Consider the following 22,613-nt stretch of genomic DNA (forward strand, 5'->3'; position numbering starts at 1 on the left):
CTGATTCTGGTTCTTCGGGCCCGTTTCGTTTTACGACGTGACACGAGGCCCCTCGTCAAGTGGGTCAGAGGCCAGCGTGTACCGGGAGGCACGCCGGGTTCCTCGTAGCCGACAGATCTCCGCGTAACGATAAACGAACGACGAAACGCGTAATAAGGAGTTGGGTTCACTTTAGACTACTAGGGGTGGCTCGACGAGTACACCTTGGTATTTAAAAATTTCCCCAAGGGTTAAACAAAACGTCGATTATCACTCATCCGAATTTTTCCTATCCGAATTTTTCTTATCCGGAACGAGTCGTATTTGGATCATGTATATAACAGTGTGTGCATTTTTGCTTTGAAAAATTTTACTATCGACCATGTTCAGAAATTGTTAGACACGGATAAAATTAATTTTGGATAAAAGTAACGTTGTTAAGATTTTATTTGAATCTTTCTTTAAAAAATACAATGATAACAATGATGAGATGAAGGAAGACACGAAGGGATGTGTAGTCTAGGTATTATACTAATGTGTATACTGTGAAATTGAAAGTGCATTGGATATTATATTATAATGGAAAAAACAACGAAAAGAAATAGATGTTCTATGGATGTTATTTTTACAGAGTGTGCCATATGAACGCAGATAGAAAGTCGTACATTTTAGGAAGACTACAATGTCTGAACAAACTATCAAGTATGTAAACATTATTTGATATTGTAAAGTTGTTCTTGTATATCAAGTTGTGTTAAAAATTACATTTTTCCATTCATAAATCAATGCTCTCATATTTCAATTTTTATATAACATTAAAATCGTAGTCCCAATGGATAGAACACATCCCTAAGTTCTCTCCCCTTGTTTCAAGAATGCTCCGCACATCGAAGCAAGATTTCGAGACGCTCGAAAACGCAAAGTGCACTTCCCGAATCGATTGATCTATGCAATATCTATATACAATAAATTTAATAATTTATGCAACGAATTAGCAATTCACCGAGAAAACGCAGGCAACTCGCAGAGATGACGCACTTTCAAAGATGCGTACAATAACCACCCGGATGATTCATGCGCCACTGAAAATAGACGTGTGGCTGTGTATACGCTCAGACACAAAGGCTTCGTTTCTTTTCTTTTTTTTTCTTTCTTTTTTCTTCTCTTTTATTTTTTCTTTTTAGAAGATCGCGGCCTAACGATAACCCGCGAGCGCAATAAACGGCGACACCGCGGTCAATCATTGCGGACGCTACCGCTTTCATTAAAAGTCGACCTTTGAACCGTTTTTACAAGGCGAGTGTCGTTTTATATTTCACACGTAAAACGAAACAGGACGAACAGGTCTCGTTTTGAACGCTCGCGTTTCTACAATTGCGTTATCGTTGTGACCGAGAATTGTGAAATAATTCTTTTCTTCTTTTTTTTTTTTATTCGTACCGAGAAAGCGATAACTCGTTAACGTTCTCCGAAATCGAGAGACTCCGGTTGGTCGACTTTTTGTCTGAATTGTCGAGCGAGGGGAGTTTCTCGAACATTTGTTTCAACAACGATGTGTGAACGTTATTATCGCGGACGACAAGGAAACGCAAGCGCGACGAAACGAAATCCGCCGCGAACGAAGGATCTGGTTCGAATTCCGTTTCTCAATACGTAATGCATCCCTTGCTACTCTGTAACTCGGATGTAATGATACGCTATCGCGTGTCGAGGAGAAAGAACCGACAAAAACCGTGCCCGTGATACTCTGGCTGGATTGCAAGGAACGATTAATAGCTACGTCGAACGTGGCAACAATATCGACGCGGGTATCCAGTCCGCGATAGTTATTCCGTGTCTGGAAATTCGAACTTTCGTGCCCCAATTGAGCAACATTTGGAGTGGGGGACTGCGCAACTGTGTAGATATTTCGGGGGTAGAATTGCGAAACGATTCTTTCTATTTAAGCCGAACGAAAGTTGCGGATATATAGTCTCTAGGTGGAGGGAGTAATTTTCAAAATGTTTGAAAAGTTTGCGCAAGTCTTCCTCGTTTATCGTGCCCGGTTGTGAATTCTTTCACGATGCAGTTCTATTGCTCTAGAATTCTTTTAAGCTATAATCCTTATAGCTTTTGCTCTAGAATTTTTTCACGACGCAATTCTATTGCTCTAGAATTCTTTCAATCTATAACCCTTTTGCTATAGAATTCTTTCACGATACAATTCTTTGCTCTAGAATACATTCACGCTATAATTTCTCTTGCTCTAAAATTCTTTCACGATACAATTCTTTGCTCTAGAATTCACTCAGGCTATAATTCTTTTACTCTAGTATTTCTTTACGCTACAATTTTAATTCCCAAATTACACGACTTTTTCCCCACGAAGGAATAATTATACATTACCACCAATTAAAGAACTATTTTTTACGGCTTTCTCAGCCGCTGTACATTCCTACATAATGTTACATTGTCCTCTGTGATTCCTCATCCAAGACGACACGGACAATTCGCCCGTTCGTTTAATTCCCGTGTGCTTCAGGGTTTGAAGGTCGCGGTTGTCACTTGCTGGCACGGGCGTTTAGATTAAAGTGGCGATCGCAGGGGCCCACGGGACCCGACTTTATCGCGGCGGCTTGCTGTGAAACCATACGCCGATTCCGGGCGACGTTACAACCCCATGGCGAGCGTTAAGTGACTCGACTCGAGCGTAACAGCCCTCTCTTCGAAATTATCTGCCTCTCTGGCTGGTCGTCCTGGCGAGATTTCACCGATTCGCGAAACTTTCCGCCGCTTAATGGCACCATCCTGTGTCCTGTGTAATAATAATTTCGCTCGTTAAGGGTAACACGCGCCGCCGCGATCTTACACGCGTTTCGTCGCGCCATATTTCGCACCGAGGATGTTGATGTTCCGATTTCACTCTTAGGCATAGATATTTTTTCGGTCGAGATGATGAGAAATTTTTAAGAACAGTATAGACGCTTTATTTTTTATCCACTTTTGTTCGTATAGTAGTTTTTGGTTAATTGAGGTTAAGTGTAGTTATTTTTTTTGTCAAGATGGAGTTTTTTTTTTAAGATTTTGTGTTTCTGGCTGGAGTTTAGAAACTATCTTTGACTGTGCATTACTGATAGCGTTTTTTACGTATGTGTACAACTATTCTATAATAATATAATATTATATAGCAGAAGTAGAGACACTTTCGTATAATAATAATTAAAAACATCTAAAATACATTCACCGAAAAATATATAAAATAAATTCTTAAAAAAAAGTTTCTAGAAAGATTTCTTCGCTCGAGATTCAAGAACGCGAACAAAATATTCCAATTAAATCGATATTCGGTTACGAGTTCTTGTACACGGGATCCATAAAAGAGATTATTACAGTATTTGAAAAAAGCTGCTCGACGTAACACCGTAAAATTATTTTTCTCCCGTGTAAATATTTTCATTCCGCCGGGAGGTCTGCACAACGAGTCGACGATTCGATGAAAAAAAATTCTTAGCGTCGATAAAATTTGGATAATTCTTACGTAACCGTCTTCGAGCACTCTGAATACTAAAACACCTTCGTTTCGTTCGCGTTCGATTCATGGGAGAGCCATAGGTTCATCGGATGCGACGTATATCCGTGTTAGAACGTATTTTACAACCGTGTCCCTGGGGTTGTGCAACTACACGGAACTTGGACTGTGGTTAGCAGTGTCGCGGGATAGTTTACAAACTTCGACGGGGTCTAAAGAGCCCCATAGAATGCACGTATTTATCGCGATCCACCGTTTCCTGAAGAGATCGTGCGCGCGAAAAAAAAAAATTCGAGCGTGGTTACGTTTCCTAATGAACATAACTCTCGGTACCATCGCGCAATTAAGAAATTTCATCCAGCCGAAGTGATCTCGGGATCAAATAAAAATTTACGTACAGTGAAAAACAGTTGGTAAAAATGAAAATATTTTTCTGGAGAATCTTCGAACGATTACCAGTGATTTGTCGACGTTTGGGTCCTGTGGTCCCTCTTGGAAAGAATATAAAATTCACAATCGAGTAAATACGAAAACTACCCAATCCGTCAGACTTCTACGTTCCCGTAGCAAGAAAATCGTCGAATGAAGAGTACCTAACCTCGGTAAATCTCTCAGGAATGTTCAACAATAGAAACTTACTCTAGAAATCCACGAAACGATTACAGTGGAGAAGTTTATCCAAAGTCGAGCCATCGTGGATTCCAATTAAGAAGCACGGGAGAAACCGAGCCGGACGAATCTCACGAGCGCGTTGTAAGTCCGTGGCAAAATGGCGGATTTATCGAAAGAAATGCAATTAATCGCAAACGCGTAGACTTTCACTCCGCACAAGAAAATTCGCCGGTTTCCACGAGCGGACGGAGCCGATTGGCGAGCAATTTGTCCCACGGTAGCCGAAGAATTTTCGTTCCAAGTTATTTTTTTCTTTTTCTTTCTTTTTTTTTCTCTTCTCTCCGTGCGAGGTCGTACTCCGGTGGATCGCGATGACGTACGATTTTAACGGTCGGGTGTTTATATTATCGACTATCCGTAGAAGAATTCGCCTGGAGACCCTAACGTCTTAACACCGGCAACGGTATATGCCTAACCCAGACCTTGTGTTCACGGTGCAGGCGTATATCGTGGCCATTAGTAAGCCCATACCTGAAAAGCAGCATGGAGGCGGCGGCGGCCGGCTCGAGGATCGCGCGTCTTCGCGTTTATAATATTCTTCGCGGTTTCTCGAAGCCACGTCGACTGGCTTTCGACCGGAGGCGTCTCTAAATTGTCCGCTCGTAACCTATGGGAGACGAAGACGCTTTTCTGCTACGTGATTCTTTTCGTCGTTACGTGGAATCCTCGCCACTTGGGAGGTAAACGTTCCAGCGACTATCAGTGAAAGTCTCGTATCGGGCCGGAGTCAATTTGATCGGGTGGACATTTTGGTGATTACCGGTGAAAGTCAAAACGGGAGGTTTAATTAGATCGAAGTCATGTCTGTCGTTCGGGTATTTTATCGGGTGGACGCCGTGGTTTTATCGTTATCGGTGAAAGTCAAAATGGGGTATAATAGGTGATCCAGTTGGCTCGAAATTATTTTTATCTTTTAATAGTGATTATGGATCTTGGATCGAATAGAGTTCAAGTATCGGTGGAAATTGAAACGGGGTGATTTAATTAGAACCTTTCATTCTTGTTGTTTAGGTAGTTTATGGGGTAGACACTGCGGTGATTATTAATGAGAGTCAAAATGGGGAGTAGTAGGCGATTAAATTAGATCGAAATTATTTTTTTTAACTCCGGTTTAATTATAGATCTTGCAATTAGATCGTATGGAGTTGATTGTACCGGGTAGATACTCCGCGACGATTATCGGTGAAAATTGAAACCAGGTGATTTAATTAGATTCGACTCGTCATTTTTATTTCTCTGGTGTTATCAATCTTGGATCGAACGGAGTTAATTGTATCGGGTAGACCATGCGGCGATTATCGATGAAAATTATAACAGGATGTAGTAACTGATTCAATTAGATCGAGAGTCACTTTTGTCTTTCAGTGGTTATACAATAGATCTTAGAATAAATAGGGTTAATTGTATCGGGTAGGAATTCTGAAGACTATCAATGAAATTAACGTGGCAGTTAGGGGCTTAATTATGTTAAACGAAGCTATGATCTTTGTCTTTATTTTCTTCACGCGACTTGAACTTTATGTGAAAACTTTATATTATTTTGTTATATCGGACAAGGGGTACAGAATTAATTTATTCAACAGGAATACGAATATCCTCAGTTTCGAAGGACAAAGAGATGATGGAAGGAACGAGTTCCCGAGGTTAAACACGACTTAGAGGAGACGCTGTTCGAACATTAATTTGTGGAAGACTATTTTTACTTTCTCGAGTGATTCATCCCATACTTCGAGCGACACGAGGTAAGATTTATTGACTGTGGTACTGGTTTTAAATGAAACTGCTTATCAAAGCCTCGTTTAACTTTAATTTCATTAACGATCGTAAAATACTTCGCTGGAATATTTCTCACCAGGTATGTACTACGTATTATTATATTTAAATTGATCTCTAAACCCCAAGAAGGACCTATAGTAAATTTCAAAACATAGAGTTACAGTAAAAGTTTAAATCTTTACTATCAATTCTTTGCGAAGCTTAATTACATATTCGTTCTTCATTTTTCTCAACAACTTTCACACCCCCAAAGATCCAACTCAACATCTCCCCAAGCTTCACAGTACAAACCCCCAAACCTGACGTCAAACTTTTGAGAAATGGTGGCTGAAAATCGTCGCTAAAAACCTAAAAAAAAATCGCGAGAGTGTCGAGACGAAGAATCCTCGTGGTCGTTCACGAGTGAAAACTCGATTACGGGGTGTCTCCCATGAAACCAGCCCGTGCGAGTCTCACGCGTTGATTTCGATCCCCCGTTACGCGTCTCCGCGACACAATGAAATTGGATTAAGCTCGTGCTCCTCGGTGCACATCGTAGCCACATCGTGTGTGTCGGAGCTCCGCGCCGGGTAGAGCGACGAGTTTTAACGATCCAGCGACGTACAAATTGTCGAGATGGTATCGCGAGGCCCGCGGGAGCCTGGCGGGCGCCCGATCGGGAGCCGCCGTGGGAGCGAGAGAGACGGACGACGACGACCGAGTGTAGAGACTGGCGGCGCAGATAGTGGATACGATAACCCGCGTGGAAGCGAAAGAGTGGGGGGGGGGGGGCCGCGTAAAGAGGAGGGGCGAGAGAGGAAAGATGCGAGGGAAGATTAGAGGCGGTATCTCCTCTACCTACGGGCAGCGTGTAGAAGACTCTCGGGTGATCCTACGTATGCCACTGTTGCGCGCGCCGGTACTGCCGCGCGTTATTCGTCGCCCTGGGCCCGATCCTCGGGGCCCCCGGGGTCTCCCCGTACGTTAAGGATTCTCAACAGTAAATTACAAAATATGCTAAGCGGACCGATATAAATCAAAAAAACCCCGAGCCAAGGGTGCCCTAGGAAGTCGCTGGTAGGCTGGGAGGGGGTAGACCTAAGGTGTACGGGGGTTTCAAAGGAGGGGGGCACTCGATCAGGCCGGTTCCGGGAGACCCAAAATAAAGAGGGTGCCACGGTGTATGTATTCTAGGGCGATCTTTCTCTTTCTCTTTTTCTCTCTTTCTAATCTTCTCTTCCGGTGTACGAAGATCAGAGTTTGCAAACCGAGCAAATGGGCCGGAAGGTCTGGCGCGAGCGTGGATGTAAATAGGTATAGTTTGCCGCCGCGCGGGAATAGTCGGTTATGAAATACGAATTAGTCGAGCAGATCACGGGTGGGGACGGTGCACGGTCCTCGCGACGCGGATCAACGACGGTGATTTATGGGGGGGCCGGGGTCGTCACGGGGGCCGATTTCGCGGCGTGGTTGGCTACCTCGCGGGGATTCGCGATATCCAGGTGCGATAAAAGCGCCGCGGTCGCGTTTGATACGGCCGCGGGAGCTCGGGGAGATCGATGCGCGATTGAGATACCGGGAGAAGAGGATCGATCGGCTTGTACGATGCTTCGCGCGGTACAGGGGGGCTGGGAGGGGGCTGGGGGGACGAGCTGCCACTGTTTGCACGCGCGAGGCCACCCTCGGGGAAAACGTAATTACGACGACCGAGTGAAAAATGCGCTTTCGAATCCGGATGGCTTGCCCGCCATTAACCCTCGACCGGACGACCCTGGGTCATTTTTGAAGCCATCCCTTGCGGTACAGTGAGTCTCAGAAGTATCGATGCCACTTCTTACCGTGACTTTGAACGATTGGTATTTTTCAGCGACAGGAGTTTTAGTATTATTGTCGGAATAACCGAGCTTTCGATCGATGGAAATTTTATTCGCGTTTGAGAGAACCTGGTTTTTTAATTATTTTAACGCAATAGTGTGTTTTATAGCAGAAGGGAAGAAAGATCTATGCGAAATATTGCGACGAGAATCAAGAAAGAGTCAGAAAAGTATCGAAAGCGAGACTCGAGCGCAGCTGAAGCTTATAGCGTGGAGATCTTGGAAACATTTTGTTCGAGAGCTGAACAACGAATAAAGACACTTTATTGAGATTTATTCGACCGAAGTATTGGTCAAGTTTAATATACAGTTTCGTAGTACAGATTGTAGCTTTTATCGTGTAGATGCTTTTAACGCTCCTGCTCTACGATAAGAGACTCGATAGTTTGGATACTTGTACGGATATTCGACGGATGATTTTAATCTTTCAATTTTGTGTGTTTTTTTTTTTATCGAGCGCGGAAAACAATTTAGTTAATGGTTTTAAGTTATTCGAAAAAGGAAAAACGGAGAAGCAGTGGAACCCTAAGTAGCTTTCTCCGTTTCTACACAATCGAATGGAAATCGGTCCATAATTTTCTCCACGCTTTCAAGCGTCGAACATCTCGTCCAACCGGCGCAATAAATCGTACGTAATAATGCAATAAACAGCCGCAATAAATCCGTTTCTCGCGCGTCTGAAAATTCTGGGATCCGGGAGCGTCGCACGAACACCATCGGCCGTTAATCTTTCGTCTCCTGAAACGAGAGAAAACAAAAACCCCCTCGAAAGCTCCCGAGCACGAGGAAAAGATCCTTCAATATTTTAACTTTTCTTTTTTCGCAATAATTCCCCCACTTTCTCGCCCGAGACATCTCCGTTTATAATTTACAACGCTCGACGTTAAAATTCAAATTAATCCTTTCCGGTTTCTCGACCCGAAAAGTAACACAATGAGCCCGACAACTGTACCGAATAAACAGCAAAAAAATATCACATCGTTAAAATTCGTACTCCAGATTTAAAATTGTTTCCAGTTTTTCGATTCCTTACGAATAAACGTACAAAAAAAAAAGAAGAGAAATGACACAACGTTGAAATTCCTGCTTCGTGTTTTTATTTTCACCGGTTTCTCGGCTCGAGAAGGAGTACAATTGTCCGACTACTGTACCGAATAAATAAAAAAAAAAAGAAATGTTACGTCGTTGAAACACATGCTTCGGATTTGAAAATTTTGTCCGGTTTTTCGACCCAAAAACGACCACATAATCGTCCAGTAAACTGTACCGTAAACTACTACTGTGACTACAAAGTTCGATAATCATCGAAACAGTAGAATTGGCATCGAGTTCCCGGGAGCTAAGGAATTATGGTCTTTGATAAAGGAGGAAGGTCCCTTCGAGTCGCGTTTACTCGTTGGAATCGGTCGCGCGATTGTTCCACATAGAGTCGACTCGCGCGTCGCGATAAATTATGCCGGCCGCGAGCACTCAATTATGCGCGCAGGGACTATTAATCGAGATACGGGGAAACGTGGATGTTAATAAAGCGTCGAGCCGCGTTGAAAGTGTTTTCAGCGACGTTTACACGCAGCTATCTGGCGATCTACGCTAATCGAGTACTCCCGATGCACCCAGTCGTCACGCGCCGCTATCTTTACGAACTCGCGAACTTTCTGGCCTCCCTTTCAGCCAATTCGACGAGCTGGATCGTTGTATATTAATAAATTACACGCCGTTGGTTAACCATTTTTTTTTTCCTAACCGCCAATGAAAACGGTACAAAATGATCGATGAATGTATCGAGTATTTATATTTTTCATTAGAGCGTGGTTTCAACAAATGTCGAGGATCATTCCAAACGAATAATAATATTACTATCGTTGTGAACACTCGTAAAATGATAAACGAAGTAATTGAGTATTTTTATCAATTTCTTACGGTATAACTTTGACGAATATCGTTTGAACAACTACCTCGGATGAGTTAGTGTTATCAAGAACACTATAAAGTGATAGGTGTCGAGTATTTTTATTCTTTCACACAATACTTTTAACAAATGTCGAATAATATTACTGAGGTTAGAAACCGTGTAAACTGGTAAGGTATTATTTTTATTTTTCATGGTGCAATTCGAACAAATGTCGAGGACAACCTTGGATGTACACTGTAAAATGATAAATAGCGTATCGAGTACTTTACGTTTTGCACTATAATTTTAACAAATGTCAAGGACAACCCCAGTAGAATAACGTTACCGTCATTTGGAATACCGTATAATGATAAGCATCGAGAATTTTTTATTCCCATTATAATTTGGACAAATGTCGAGGACAACCCCGGACGAATAACGTTCCCGTCGTTGGGAGTCACTGCAAAGCGATAAGTAAAGTATTTTATTTTTTGCACTATAATTTTTACAAAATGTCGAGGACAACCCCGGACATGGAAAATTGACGCGGCGGTCGGGTGTATTAAGCGTGGATTCGTAAATGTATTTTAATCGGCTTGTCACCGTTCCGTGAATATTTATGGATATTTCAGCGACCATTGCGAAAGGAATCTTTAGGCGAAGTTTAAGAGATGTAGAATATTTTTAATTTTATTGTTGATGCAAGAGAACAGTTTCACGTGGTATTATTAGCACGAGGATGTTGCGTAGAATCTTCTAGGCAATCGTTCCATGGTTGGAAGATTGTAACGTGATTGGAAACGGTGGATTTTTCAAGAAACTCGAAAGTTATGAAGTTTTCATTCAAACTCTGTTCTATTTTAATTCCCACGAAACAATCTCAAACTTGATACAATGTCTTCTACGAGCAACAAGAATTCTTCAACAAGTGAAAAAAGAAGATTCTTAATCAAATTTCTGTTTTGGAATAGAGTTTCAAAATGAAAAGATTCGAAGTGTTCGCTTCGATTCTTGATAATTAAGGAGGAGTGAAAAAATATGTTCATCGATAACAATTATCGTTACGCAGATGGAATGTAAAGAAATGGAAAAAAAGGTGGAGGAAAAAAATTTGAATATCATAACCATCGGAGTCCACGGTTAGAGGTAGAGCGAGAAAACAAACGAGATGCATCTCGATGCACCGATGCAACGTAGGTTTCTGCGTTATTCAGCCGCGCCAACTGCGTGCTTAGAATCTTTCCATGCATCGCGGGAAGGCGTTGCGGGATAACTGTGGAAAGTTGTGATTTTTATCTGGTGACCTTAAGACACAGATACTAATATGCCATAGGTTCAGCGGCGAGGCAACGCGTCATTTTGCATTAGCAATGCAGCCGCGCGATAATGAATAGTTTCGCTATAGTATCGCTGCCTTGAGTCCGGGTTATGGGATAAACGAATGTATTTTAGCTCTTCGCGATAGGCGAGGTTCGAATGTCTCTACAAAAGTGTTTTTTTTTCTTTTATCCATTTTCGAACAGTATCGAAAATACCTAAGCTATTTAAGCTCGTACATCTTTGGCTCCCAACGATGGATATTAACGGGTTCTCTAGATGCTCGTAGATAAATCGAAAGAAATACACATGGACCGGAGTTCACGAGTGGGTAGATTTATCCGTGATGTTATAAAGTTTCTTTTAATAGCTATCTTATAAAGTTTCGATTTATCTTTCTTCTTCGTCATACTGGGAGAAAAAGTACCCAAATCTTTCATTTAATAAATCTTCAGCTCCCAACGGTTGATATTAACGCGCTCCGTTCCCAGCAGTACTCTCCAGCTACTCATAAATAAAATAAAAGAAACCCACGTGGACCAAAGTTCACGAGTAGGTAGGTTTGCCCATGATATTAACTTTTCTTTAATAACGATCTTATAAATTTCTCACGCGAACCATAGTTCACGAGTGGGTAGCAATTTCCCGTGATGTTACACACTCTCGACTTCGTGTTCGTTCTATCGCAAGAAAAAATACCCAAACCTTTCCTCCAATAAATCTTCAGCTCCCAGTAGACAATATTAACGCATTCGGACTCTAAAATCACTCTATAGACACCCAATAGTAAAATAAAAGTAACCCACGTGGACCATAGTCCACGAGTGGGTAGCTTTGCCCGTGATATTCCGTACTTTCGACTCGCATTTCATGTTCGTTCTATCGCGAGAAAGAAATATCCAAAGCTTTCCTCTAATAAATCTTCAGCTCTCGATAGTCAATATTAACGCACTCGGACACTAAAATCACTCTACAGACGCCCAATAGTAAAATAAAAGTAACCCACGTGGACCATAGTCCACGAGTGGGTAGCTTTGCCCGTGATGTTCCGTACTTTCGACTCGCGTTCCATGTTCGTTCTATTGCGAGAAAAAAAAAACCCCGAACCTTTTGTCTAATAAATCTTCAGTTCCCGGTGGACGATGTTAACGCGCCCGGACTCCAAGATCGCTCTCTTAGACGTCCATAAATAAAACGAAAGGAAACTCACGTGGACCATAGTTCATGAGTGGGCGGTAGCTTGACGTCCGCGGCGGTCTTCTCCGGCAGCTTGTAGTACTCGTACACGTAGGAAGCCGCTGGATCGTCGCCATGGCTTGCGACGGCCGAGACCTGGTGTTGTTGTTGAAGATTGAGCATAGCCGCGGTCGCTACGGAGAGCGGGTGCTCGCAGTAGGTCCGCCAGTCGCCCTCCATACCCTGCACCTGCACCTGCACCGCAGCAACCCTCTTGTGTACTTCGGGGTCGGCGCCCTCGGCGCCGCTCTGCAGGGACTGGGCTGCTTGCGCCGCCGCCTCTTCCGCACCCAGTTCCTCCTCTTCCTCTGTTTCCCGTTGCCCGGATACGTAGCTGGGTTGCTGTTGCTGCTGCGAGGTGTCGTCGTTGACCACGCCGCCGTTCGTCTCCTCCTCGCCGCGGCTTCGTCGTCTGAAATAACAAACGCGGTTTCATTGTTAGACGGATGACTCCTCTTCCCTCCACGGGGAATAAGCGATTCGCGCGCGAACCTTGTGTAATCTCAAACCACCTCGTGCGCCATTTTGAGAAATTGGCCGGAAAAATACGCGCCATACGGGAATGAAAATCATTGTTCTTCTTCTCTCCTCTCTTTCACGAGGAATTCTGGACGTGACGATGGAAACGCGACGCGGAGTTACCGTTTGTGGGTAATCTTACGCGGTGTGGAACGGTCGTGGGTAGTGTGCCGAGGTGAGGACTTGACCTCTGGGGAAAAAACGCGAATCGTAGTAGGTCGTTTTAGTCTTTCAGGGCCAGTGAGTAAATATGATGTTTGTATTCTTTTTAATTTAGGTGCCACGTTCTCGGTTGACTATAGGTGGAATGGGTTGAATAGACCAGTCGTAGACAATGATAAAAGTGTATGTAAACCTGCGGAGCTTTAGGTTATCCAAATAGTTACAGCAGATCTTCAAGTGCTTTTCAAGTGGTGAGAACTATCCTCAAAAATTAGAGGTCTCGAGAACTAATGGAAATGGCTATAGATTATGGTTACCCGATTGGCTACGGTAGATCCTCACCCATGATTTGACAAGTATTGATAACTGAGCAGCTATGTTTACCACTAAATTCGAGGGTAGTTGTCACCCTTGGAACACGAACGATAGAAAAGTATACACGGTCCTTGGTGGATCGTTCCGCAGTTGGAGGACATGTTTCCTCGGGAAGGTCTCGGGTGACAAATATCCAGGTGGTCATTCGTTCGACCGTAGCGGAAACGCTTCGCACGGGAGTTCTAAGAAGCGATTAGATATCGCGACGCGAATGACGATAAATTATCAACACTGGCGAACGTGTGTGGCGACCCACCATCGCGGTGGCCATTGCTAAATTGAGGAATCATCGGCCCGGGATTTCGCGCGCCGCGATTATCGTTAATTGATAAATTCGACGACCCCTGCGGTAATTTATCCCGCGACGGTTCCCGGTATTCGTGAACAGTTATTCCGCAGCGAATGTGTTCACCGACCTCTGAGAAATCGCTGGAGAATCCCACCAATGACAGTTGGTCGGACTTCAGCAACATTTGCTGGCTACCGTCCACGTTGTCCAAGGGTCGTGTCTTTGATAGAATTGTGTTAAACTCTGGTAGCAGAAAGGGCACCAAGAGCAGTAAACTTCCTTGCAACTGCTGGAGACTATAGAATCCCTAGTTTCTTAGTCTTTTATACCTCTGCGATTCGAATACGAGGTCTAACACCTCTGATAGTGGATAATAGGGGATGGATACTTTTATTTAGCTACATTTGGATCAATGAGGTTGGAGACAACTGTAAAATTTCAGTAGCAACAATGATTCCGAGAGTAATCTTCCTTGCAACTGCTGGTAAGAGATGCCTAAGGTCTTTTGTGACTCTGATGATTCGAATAGGACTAGAGAGGACAATTCTACTAGTTGTCGAGATGTCTAACATTTGAGGAGAGTTTTCATCACTCGAACACGTATAAAAAGAAATACCTGTTTAGTGGAATATTTTGAAAAATAGTGACGATAGAATAAAAATAAGGGGAGAAAGATTTAATTATAAAAAATTCTCCCATCTTTATTAATTTTCTAATGTCATCGAAGGAAGACAGAATCATCGAAGAAAGTTTTCACTCCTCGAACACGCGTAAAAAGAAACATCTGCTTGGTTGAATATTTAAAAAAATAGAATACGGAGGAAAACTTTTAGTATTCGATCGGATAATTATACAAAGGCAATCTGGCGACAGTGGAGCCACCTTTTTCCTCCATTTCGAAGAAAAATACTAAAGAAAGCGTTTGCTTCGGGACGAGCGATCGCCAAGTGTCGAAATCCTCTCAGAGTCACAACTGAGGCAACTCAGGCATACGTGACCAGTGGCGTCGCCCGCGAAATTTTCCTCCATACCCGTCGCTACTTTCACCAAACTTTCCAACCCTGTAAAACACCGGTAAAAAAAAATTTCCAACGTTCTATCGGTGCTTCGAGTTCCGTAAAGATCGTGGATCGCCAATTGGTCGACGTTTCTCGGTATAACGTACGCAGTACGAGCTGAGAGCCGCGTCTCGGCGCGCGATACGCTCCGAGAGAAAAAATTCTCGCCGGATGCGAGCAGATGCCTTTAACGCGAGACGCCGCGCGAACGACGAAGAAAGCCTCGGAGAGGGGCGACAAGGACGATACATATATACATGCACATGTATATACATACATATATATACATATATACACGCACGAAGATTAATTATTATAAACCCCTGCCTTTTGCCTACAGTCATCAATTTATACTCCTCTCTCGCGCATCCCAATTCCAATCCCAATCCCGATCCCGTGAGTCGCGCACGGAATAAAGGCTCATCCTCTCTAATTTATGCATGTCGAATCAATCTCCCTTTTCCTCCCCTCGACCCCTTCCCCACCCCCTCTCTCTCTCTTTCTCACATACGGTCCCGCTTTTCTGTCCTTTTTCTTCGTCTCGTTTCCTTTACGCCCGACCTCGTCCATCCTTCTTCCCGGCGTCGTTCAACGCCGTGGTCCCGTCGCGGCGTCTTGTTGCTCCTGTTCCAGCACCTGGGCAACCGTCGCCCCTTCTGGTGAGGAGAGAGCCAGCTACCCCGATAATGAGGGGGCCGCGTTATCCTGTGCAAATATTTTCCTCGACGGGTGTTTGCACAGCCACACGGTTCTCGGCGACGTCGATCGAAACTTGCGTACGCGCGCGGATACGCGAGATTCGTCGGTAAAGATCGTCCTGCTCGATTGTGCACGCACGTATGTATATAGGTACGTGTGCGTACAATGAGTTCATTCGTGATCATCAAAGTGAAGACGCGCACCGGGGCATCTGCAAACAGAGTTCTCGCGACGGGTGAGGCTCACGATCCTGCGAGGAGGGTTTTCACGTGGTACGGTTCGCTGCATCCCCGTGATTCGAGGATTTCTCGAGCTAACGGTGATGCAGGATTTAAGAACATCGGTTGGTTGGAGTTTCGCGCGGATGGGGTAATTCGATTGTTCGCGCAGATACGGAGCATTATTAATTCGTACATCTGGTCCCTTTAATTCGGGATAATTAATCTTGTCGAAGAATTATTCCGGATCGTATCGCTGGAATGAAATATAGTATTTCAATGTTTTCGCGATTAGTCGAATAATGTTATTTGTTCAGGTACATTGAGATTCGCTTGTAATTTTTAATTTCTTGAAAAGGTTAGTCTTACTTTACGCAACAGTCTGTTGTTATTTGCGTTATCGAACATTGAATCGAGATCAAATCACGCGAGTATGGCGTGAGAAGATTATAAAAAACGCTGTGTCTCACTATGATACAGGGTTTGTAGATATTATTGTGTAGCTGGTATATATAAATACAGAGCAGTAGATTATTAAAGTTATTCTCACTTTATTATTAAAATTTCTCTTCCTGCATTATCGAAAATCGAGTCGAACCATTCAGGAGAAATTAATCAAAGAAGAAAAGGTGTATCCTCTCACTATAGTAGGCAGTTCGTAGACTATTTAGAGCATTGTGTAGCCTATGGAGCATTCTCTTATTCTCGCTTTATCGATGACTCGACTTGGAAGAATCTCACTTTCTCTGTCATCGAGAATCAAATCGGACCAGAAATCGCGCGAAAGTAATCAAACAGGGTGAACCCTCGTCCAGTAACCATTTATTTAGTAAAATCAGCGTCCAGGAACCAACTGCCACGTTGGTTGGACGTCCAGTTGGAGCGTGCGCACGAGTGGAGGCGGGTTTATTGAAATGCACCGCGATGGAGCGACAGGGTGGGTTCTCAGGTCGCGTGGACAACACTCCCGTGGAATATTAAACGCGTTTCACGTCTTCGTGTACCATCCTCGTCTCGTCGTCGGGGGTTCCCGCGAGGTTTCACGCGGTGACAACGCGCGATAACAACGCGTTGCCTACGATCTCCAGACGCGACGACGACGCCTTCGTCCTCGTTTCCATCGAGGCGACCGCGATCATTGGACCGGCGCAAGACGTACGATCGATCGATCGATCGATCGAACGTCGACGATGGATCAACTCGAGAGAGTCGAGCACGAGACAATTTGTCTCGCTCGGTCACCGTTTTTCTCATTCCTTCGTCGCGATATCCTTCGAGAACACGTTTTGCATTGGAAAGATGTCTCCTCCAGAGGTTGCCGTGTGCGTTGAAAGTTCAGATATGTTGCGTTTAGAAAAAGATAGAATAAAGAGTCAAGAGTCTCGATCATCCACAGGATACTTGAAATTCAATTTTTGGAATCTACATTTTCTGATAACCTATCTTTCACTCTTTGATGGTTTCCTATCCCCAATAAGGGGTTTGTTATTCACGTATAGACTCTAGGATTGTTAGAGTACTTGTCAAAATTGAATCTAAAATTGTTATACACTTATCAAACGTCTCGAAGGAATATTCGTCTATTTGATATTTCACGTTGGGATAGAAATAGCTAACTGTTACCGGTTGGAACGAAATATTAAGGGGTTACGTCACCTACGCAATAGGAAGGAGATTTTTTCATATAAAATACTCGACACTCGACCATAGAGAGCTACTCTCGTAGCAAAGACCATAGAGCGGTTTCCGAGGTAATAGAAGGTTACCAGGCCTCGTGTTCCCAGAAGCTGACGTATGGTACTTTTTCGAGTGTTTGACAGAGAAGTGTTTGATCTAGGCCTGGTTCGAGCTCTCACGCGGGTCACCATTGTGCGCCATCTTTGAAAGACAGAGGTGTGGATGGATTCCTCGTAAAAGTATCCGCGATGACTAGATAGACGAAGAACAATAACTATAATATTTGAGTGAAAACGGCGAGTATCATTCGCACAAGTACTTTGTGCTTAATTAAAATAATTTCGCTGCAGTATTATTATTTAACTATTATCATTCTTACCCCCATTGTTATATATCTTCACCTAATCTATCGTATTGAAAGTAAAATAGTTTTCTTTTGTTCTGAAAAAAATCGAGTCGATGAAAACCACTTCGAGTCACTATATTTTAAGATATTTAAATAAATAGCTATTTGCACTTGTCAAGGGTTACATCTTTTATGCTCTTCTCGATTACAGCGTATAGTAATGTGCTAGTTTTCGTGTAGTTTCAAAATTGTTCGAACGTGGCTAATTTTAGACTTGTCCTGTTCGTCGACTAATCGATTCAATTGTGAAAGAAAGGATTGTACAGGCTTCTCGTGTCAAAGGGGGTATCCAGTTCGATACGCTGTACACGGTGTTTAATATCACGCTGAAATTGCATACTCGAAGTATTTGAACACAGTTGGAACGAACGTGGCGTGGTATAAAAATGTCGATCGTTTAAAGAACCTGAAAAGTAGTTCCAAGAAAACGGAGCTACTTTCCGTTCGGAAAGGAAACTGTTCACATTATTAAACCATTATCGGTATTCAAGTTAATCGAAGACGATTATAGTTTTATGTCAGCGCGGTTTAATAACATACAGTGACGTCGTTTTTTAATTCAACGTAATGACACGTACCGTTTAATAATCCAACGATCGACAGTTAGACCTAGTTCCTATTATCCACAGGGATGTCTCGACGATCTTTATTACAAAATGGCCTCCCCCTAATTACCAGACCTCAATCGCATCGAGTGGTTGAACAGACAATTACTCAAACTCGTTAGAGAGATTCGTGGAAATATTTAGAAAAAACAATTAAGAACCGAGCAGAAAGATTATTTAATTTGATTCCATTTAAAACGCGATTTATTCCACAGAGTTTCACCCCCCTATGGTATAATATCTCATATTCTTAAAAAACTTATTCGACACAGAGATAGAATACGGTATAAATAATTCTTCCATTCCCCCAGTATCAAATAACATCGATAAAAACATTTCAAATCTGAAAATTGATAAATGTTGTCAATCTTTCTTCAAAATCTGTTCCAGATTAAACTTCACATTAGTTCGTTCCTCGTATTATCTACTTGTGCTTATACATTATTCCCTCCATATTTTTCTACCAAAGACTTTACCCCGTGAGTAAATAAATAACAATAAAACATTCCATCCATCCAAATACTATTTCCAGATCACTAAACGACATTTATACCACGTTACTGCACACCCCGGATTTCCTGTCAACTTGCAAGAAAAGAAGTTCCGTTCGATCTAGCGATCGATCTCGATCTCTCGTCGATCCCTTACGTCGCTCCGCGGCCATTTTTCCGTACGACGTTTCTGCGACTTTCAATCGCGAGCCCACACGTGTGTCTCGTAAAAATTGCCAAATCCTCGCTGGCATTCGCCATTGAAAACGTGGTTTTACACTAGCGGACAGGTTTTGCGCAACGTCTCTCTACCGTTAATAACAATTTCGCGAGCAACGGCGAGGGATTACGCGTTCCCTTGCTCCGTTGCGAAATCCACAGCATCCACCACAATGGCGTTTGTCGTGGCAAAACCGTAACGATATCCGAATGGATCCCGCGCTTGCGCCGCACGGGCGTTTTCTCTCCATTCAATGCTTCCCTCGATTGTCTTGTAACCTCGATGCATAATCCGTCGGTACCGATCGCGGTGTTAATAAGATTTATAAAGGAGAAGCGGGGAAAAGAATGCCGCGATACTTTTTCAACGATCGTTATCGCGGTGTAATGTCACCTTTGCTCGCTCACACGTCCCTGTCGTTTGCTCGGCCGGCAGTCCATACGGTATGCATACTAATTCCACAAATAAATCTGTTTCACCGCGTTTCGAGGCCGCTGCCACCGGTCGAAGGGTGAATAAATTTCCGACGGTGATAGTTTCCACGAAAACTAGCTCGCCTAACCGCTGAACGGATCGCTACCGATCGTGAACACGGAAGATCGTGCCAGCTGGATCGATTTCTAGAGCCCACTGACGAGTAAGGTATTACGGTATCGTAACGGTGTTAACTGAGCGATAATATAGGTTCTGAAAGTTTGTAAGTTTGTAAAAGGTGTACTGATGTTTTCTATTGCAATGGTGGAAAAATGGGGGAAGATGTTCCATGGTTCAATGTATGTATACTCTTGCCAAGCGTTGAAATCTCCACAATGGTATACATCTGGATCGTCTTATACTTTTAATTCTTATACTTTCAAGTGGAGTGATGCGCTATCGTAACGGTCGAGTGATAATATACGTTTCGAAATTGTTAATCGGTGAATCGATACCTTAGTTTATGCGTTGTGTTAATATTTTATTTTGTAACGTAAAAAAAAAAAAGAAAAAAGAAAAGAACGAGGAAAGACGTACTTCGACGTTTGCAAACTTTGCACGCATTGAAGTCTCCGCGATTGTACCCTTGCCGCGCATTGAAATCTCCGCGATGATACTCTTACCGTACTGTCAGCGGAGCGTAGCGCGCGTTAACGTTACCTACGCGATCTTGTTACGCGAAAACAAGCCACCTCGTCGACTCGAATTTTCGCTTTACGATTCACCATTTAATCGCGATATCTCCAACGAATCCTTTGACCCTAAAACGATGGGTCGTAAACGTCCGATTTCACTCTCAAATTATTTCGATCGTTTATATCACTCTCAAAATAATCGTTTTACGATTCACCGTTTAATTACAATATTTTTCAACGAACTCCTCGGCCCTAAAACAGCGGGTCGTAAAGGTCCGATTTCACTCTCAAATGATCCCGGTAAACAAATACGTCGATTCCGCGTCGATCCTAAAAATTTTCAATCCCGATTCGCAATTTATACACGTTGTTTATCGCAACGAAGGAAGCGGTCGTAAAAAAATATGGTATACCTGGACGAAAACGAAGGTAAGAAAATGGTGGCCGCAATTACACGAATACGTTAATTCTCTGAATATTTGTTTTGCAAGGAAGTCGTGCCCACTTTCGAGTATCACCCCTCGCGATAAAACTTCCAAGGGGAACGTTAAACGCGCAATTAATCGCGCAATTAAGTCTTCCGCGCGCGCTCGCGTATCGCGGAATGCCTCGTTTCCTCTTCTGCATAACCAATGGAACAATGGCCCCGTAAATCTTCACTCGCGCGTGTCTGCCTACGTAAAAATCCACGAGATGAAAACGAGAACGACTCTCGCCACCGAGCGCATAGCTGTCGCGCGTACCACCGTGTCGTTGTTTTGCATGTATCGCCGAGGTTGTTCATCCTTGCCGTTAATACGAAACCCTGAAGACCGAAGTCGATCGATCGTTACTCGGGTTTCGAATCCTCGATATCTCTCGAAAGGAAGGACTCGTCAAGGTTGTCAATCTTTGCGATCGATTCGAAAGTTTGAACAATCAAACACGATGGAAGTATTCTGAGTTTCGAATCTTTCCTATCCTTCGAAGAGAAGTATCCTAAGATCGTCGAGATTGTTGGTCCTCTTGGTTGATTAGCTTCCTTGTGTCTTTTCCGACCCATCCACCCGATACACCGTACTTCTGTCATCAAAGCTACCACACTAAGTTCTATTCAATATTCTCCCGTATCTCTTCAATTCTCCCATTGTCCTACAATATCAGAATAAATTGCACATTTTCTGGACACGTCAGATCCAAAAGTTACCCACACGTCCCCGGAATCGATACCAAACCCCCCGAGTACGATCGAACCGAAGTTTTCGATTCTTCGTCGCCGTTCGAAAAGATGGTTTCCCCGGCAAGATGTCTTCTCGATACCGAAGAAGTTCGATTAGCATTCCATTGGTACTTTCAGCCTCTAATAACGCTATCCTGGTATTACGATCCTGCACGCTCGTTCCAACGCGTTTCGTCGACAACAGAAGTTGTACGATATAGTCGGCGGAGCAACTTTCCACGAGTTGCAACGCCAAGAATATCGAGAGAGGCGCCCCTCCCCCCTCGCCCCCTCTACCCCTCCCACCACCGGATCCCCGCGATCGCGGTTCATTGCTACCATTATCTCCTAGCGGGGCTTGTCAATTTCCAAACGCCCCTTCGACCAAAGCACTCGTTCATTTGCCACCATTACGCGGCACCGGCAATCCCCAATTTACTGTTATTACTTCTCCCCTTGGCTACCTCGCACTCGCTACCGTTTTTCGCCGCGCGCTGATTCGCTGCTTTTTCATCGTCCCGTGTTCGCATCGTCTCGGAAGTATCGCGTTTCAACCCATTTGCGTGGTATTTAAATACCCCATGGCGAACCCCATGGTAGCCGGATTCGAACGGGCAGAACTTTTTTACGAATGCTGCGAACGAAACGGGCAGGAGGGGGGGATTATTTTACACGCGACAAGTGGACGCGTGTAATGGGTCGAAGTCGAACGAGTCGCGGTGGACGAGAAATTTTTACTTGATCGTATCACGTGCAACGTTGTTCGTTGGTTGTAGAACACCCTATATGTTTCGCGAAGAAGAGGCGTAAAATCGTTTCTTGTCGTTGGTATTGTATCTTTGTCGGTGGTTGGACTTTTTCAACGTGAATTTTTTCGTATCGTTTTTAACGATTCGAAGCATTTATTTGTAGGAGAAAATATAAATTTCTATTTTGATCCCAACGGTGACGCAATTGTTTAATATTTTGTTCGGTGGGATGACAGGCAGTATGGGTCGACGTACCTTGTAACAATTTGAATTCGCTTTCGATCGACGATAATTGAAGAATAAGTATGTTAGGTTTCTAGAAGTGTATAGAGAGTTTGGAAAAGTTATAAAATATTAAATAATCGCAGTCGTGTAATTCTGAGACATGAACGAAAGGAATAGTTCCAATTTGGAGCTCTAGTTTCTAGAGCAATATTTGTCACGATACATCTCTCACAATTACGCATCGACAACACCTAAACTTTGTACACGTTTTCGATCGTGTCTCGAGACAACAATATTAAATTTTTAGCCCTCAATCTTTATCGATGCTTACGCGATCTCACGTTTTTCACATCACGGTACGGTGTGGAACGGGCACGGTAT

The 22,613-nt window shown here is 43.4% G+C and overlaps 2 protein-coding genes across 9 annotated transcripts in view; one reads left to right on the forward strand and one right to left on the reverse strand.

Annotated features, from left to right (window-relative positions):
- Grh (grainy head) overlaps positions 1 to 22,613 on the reverse strand; it is a 191,546-nt gene that overhangs the window by 35,495 nt on the left and 133,438 nt on the right. For both annotated transcript variants that reach the window (XM_076310207.1, XM_076310208.1), the window contains exon 4: positions 12,207 to 12,644. In XM_076310207.1, coding sequence (XP_076166322.1) covers positions 12,207 to 12,644 — 438 coding nt within the window. The remainder of the gene's footprint in view (positions 1 to 12,206; positions 12,645 to 22,613) is intronic.
- LOC143146178 (uncharacterized) overlaps positions 1 to 22,613 on the forward strand; it is a 157,756-nt gene that overhangs the window by 22,973 nt on the left and 112,170 nt on the right. For 4 of the 7 annotated variants that reach the window (XR_012991845.1, XR_012991844.1, XR_012991846.1 and 1 more), the window contains exon 3: positions 5,743 to 5,901. The gene's annotated coding sequence lies outside the window, so the exon portion shown is untranslated. Of the gene's footprint in view, positions 1 to 3,821; positions 5,902 to 22,613 lie in introns of those variants that run through there. The other 3 variants (XM_076310209.1, XM_076310210.1, XM_076310213.1) reach the window with 1 other exon arrangement.

This window comes from Ptiloglossa arizonensis, chromosome 4, assembly GCF_051014685.1.
Source record: "Ptiloglossa arizonensis isolate GNS036 chromosome 4, iyPtiAriz1_principal, whole genome shotgun sequence".
Lineage (NCBI taxonomy): Eukaryota > Metazoa > Arthropoda > Insecta > Hymenoptera > Colletidae > Ptiloglossa > Ptiloglossa arizonensis.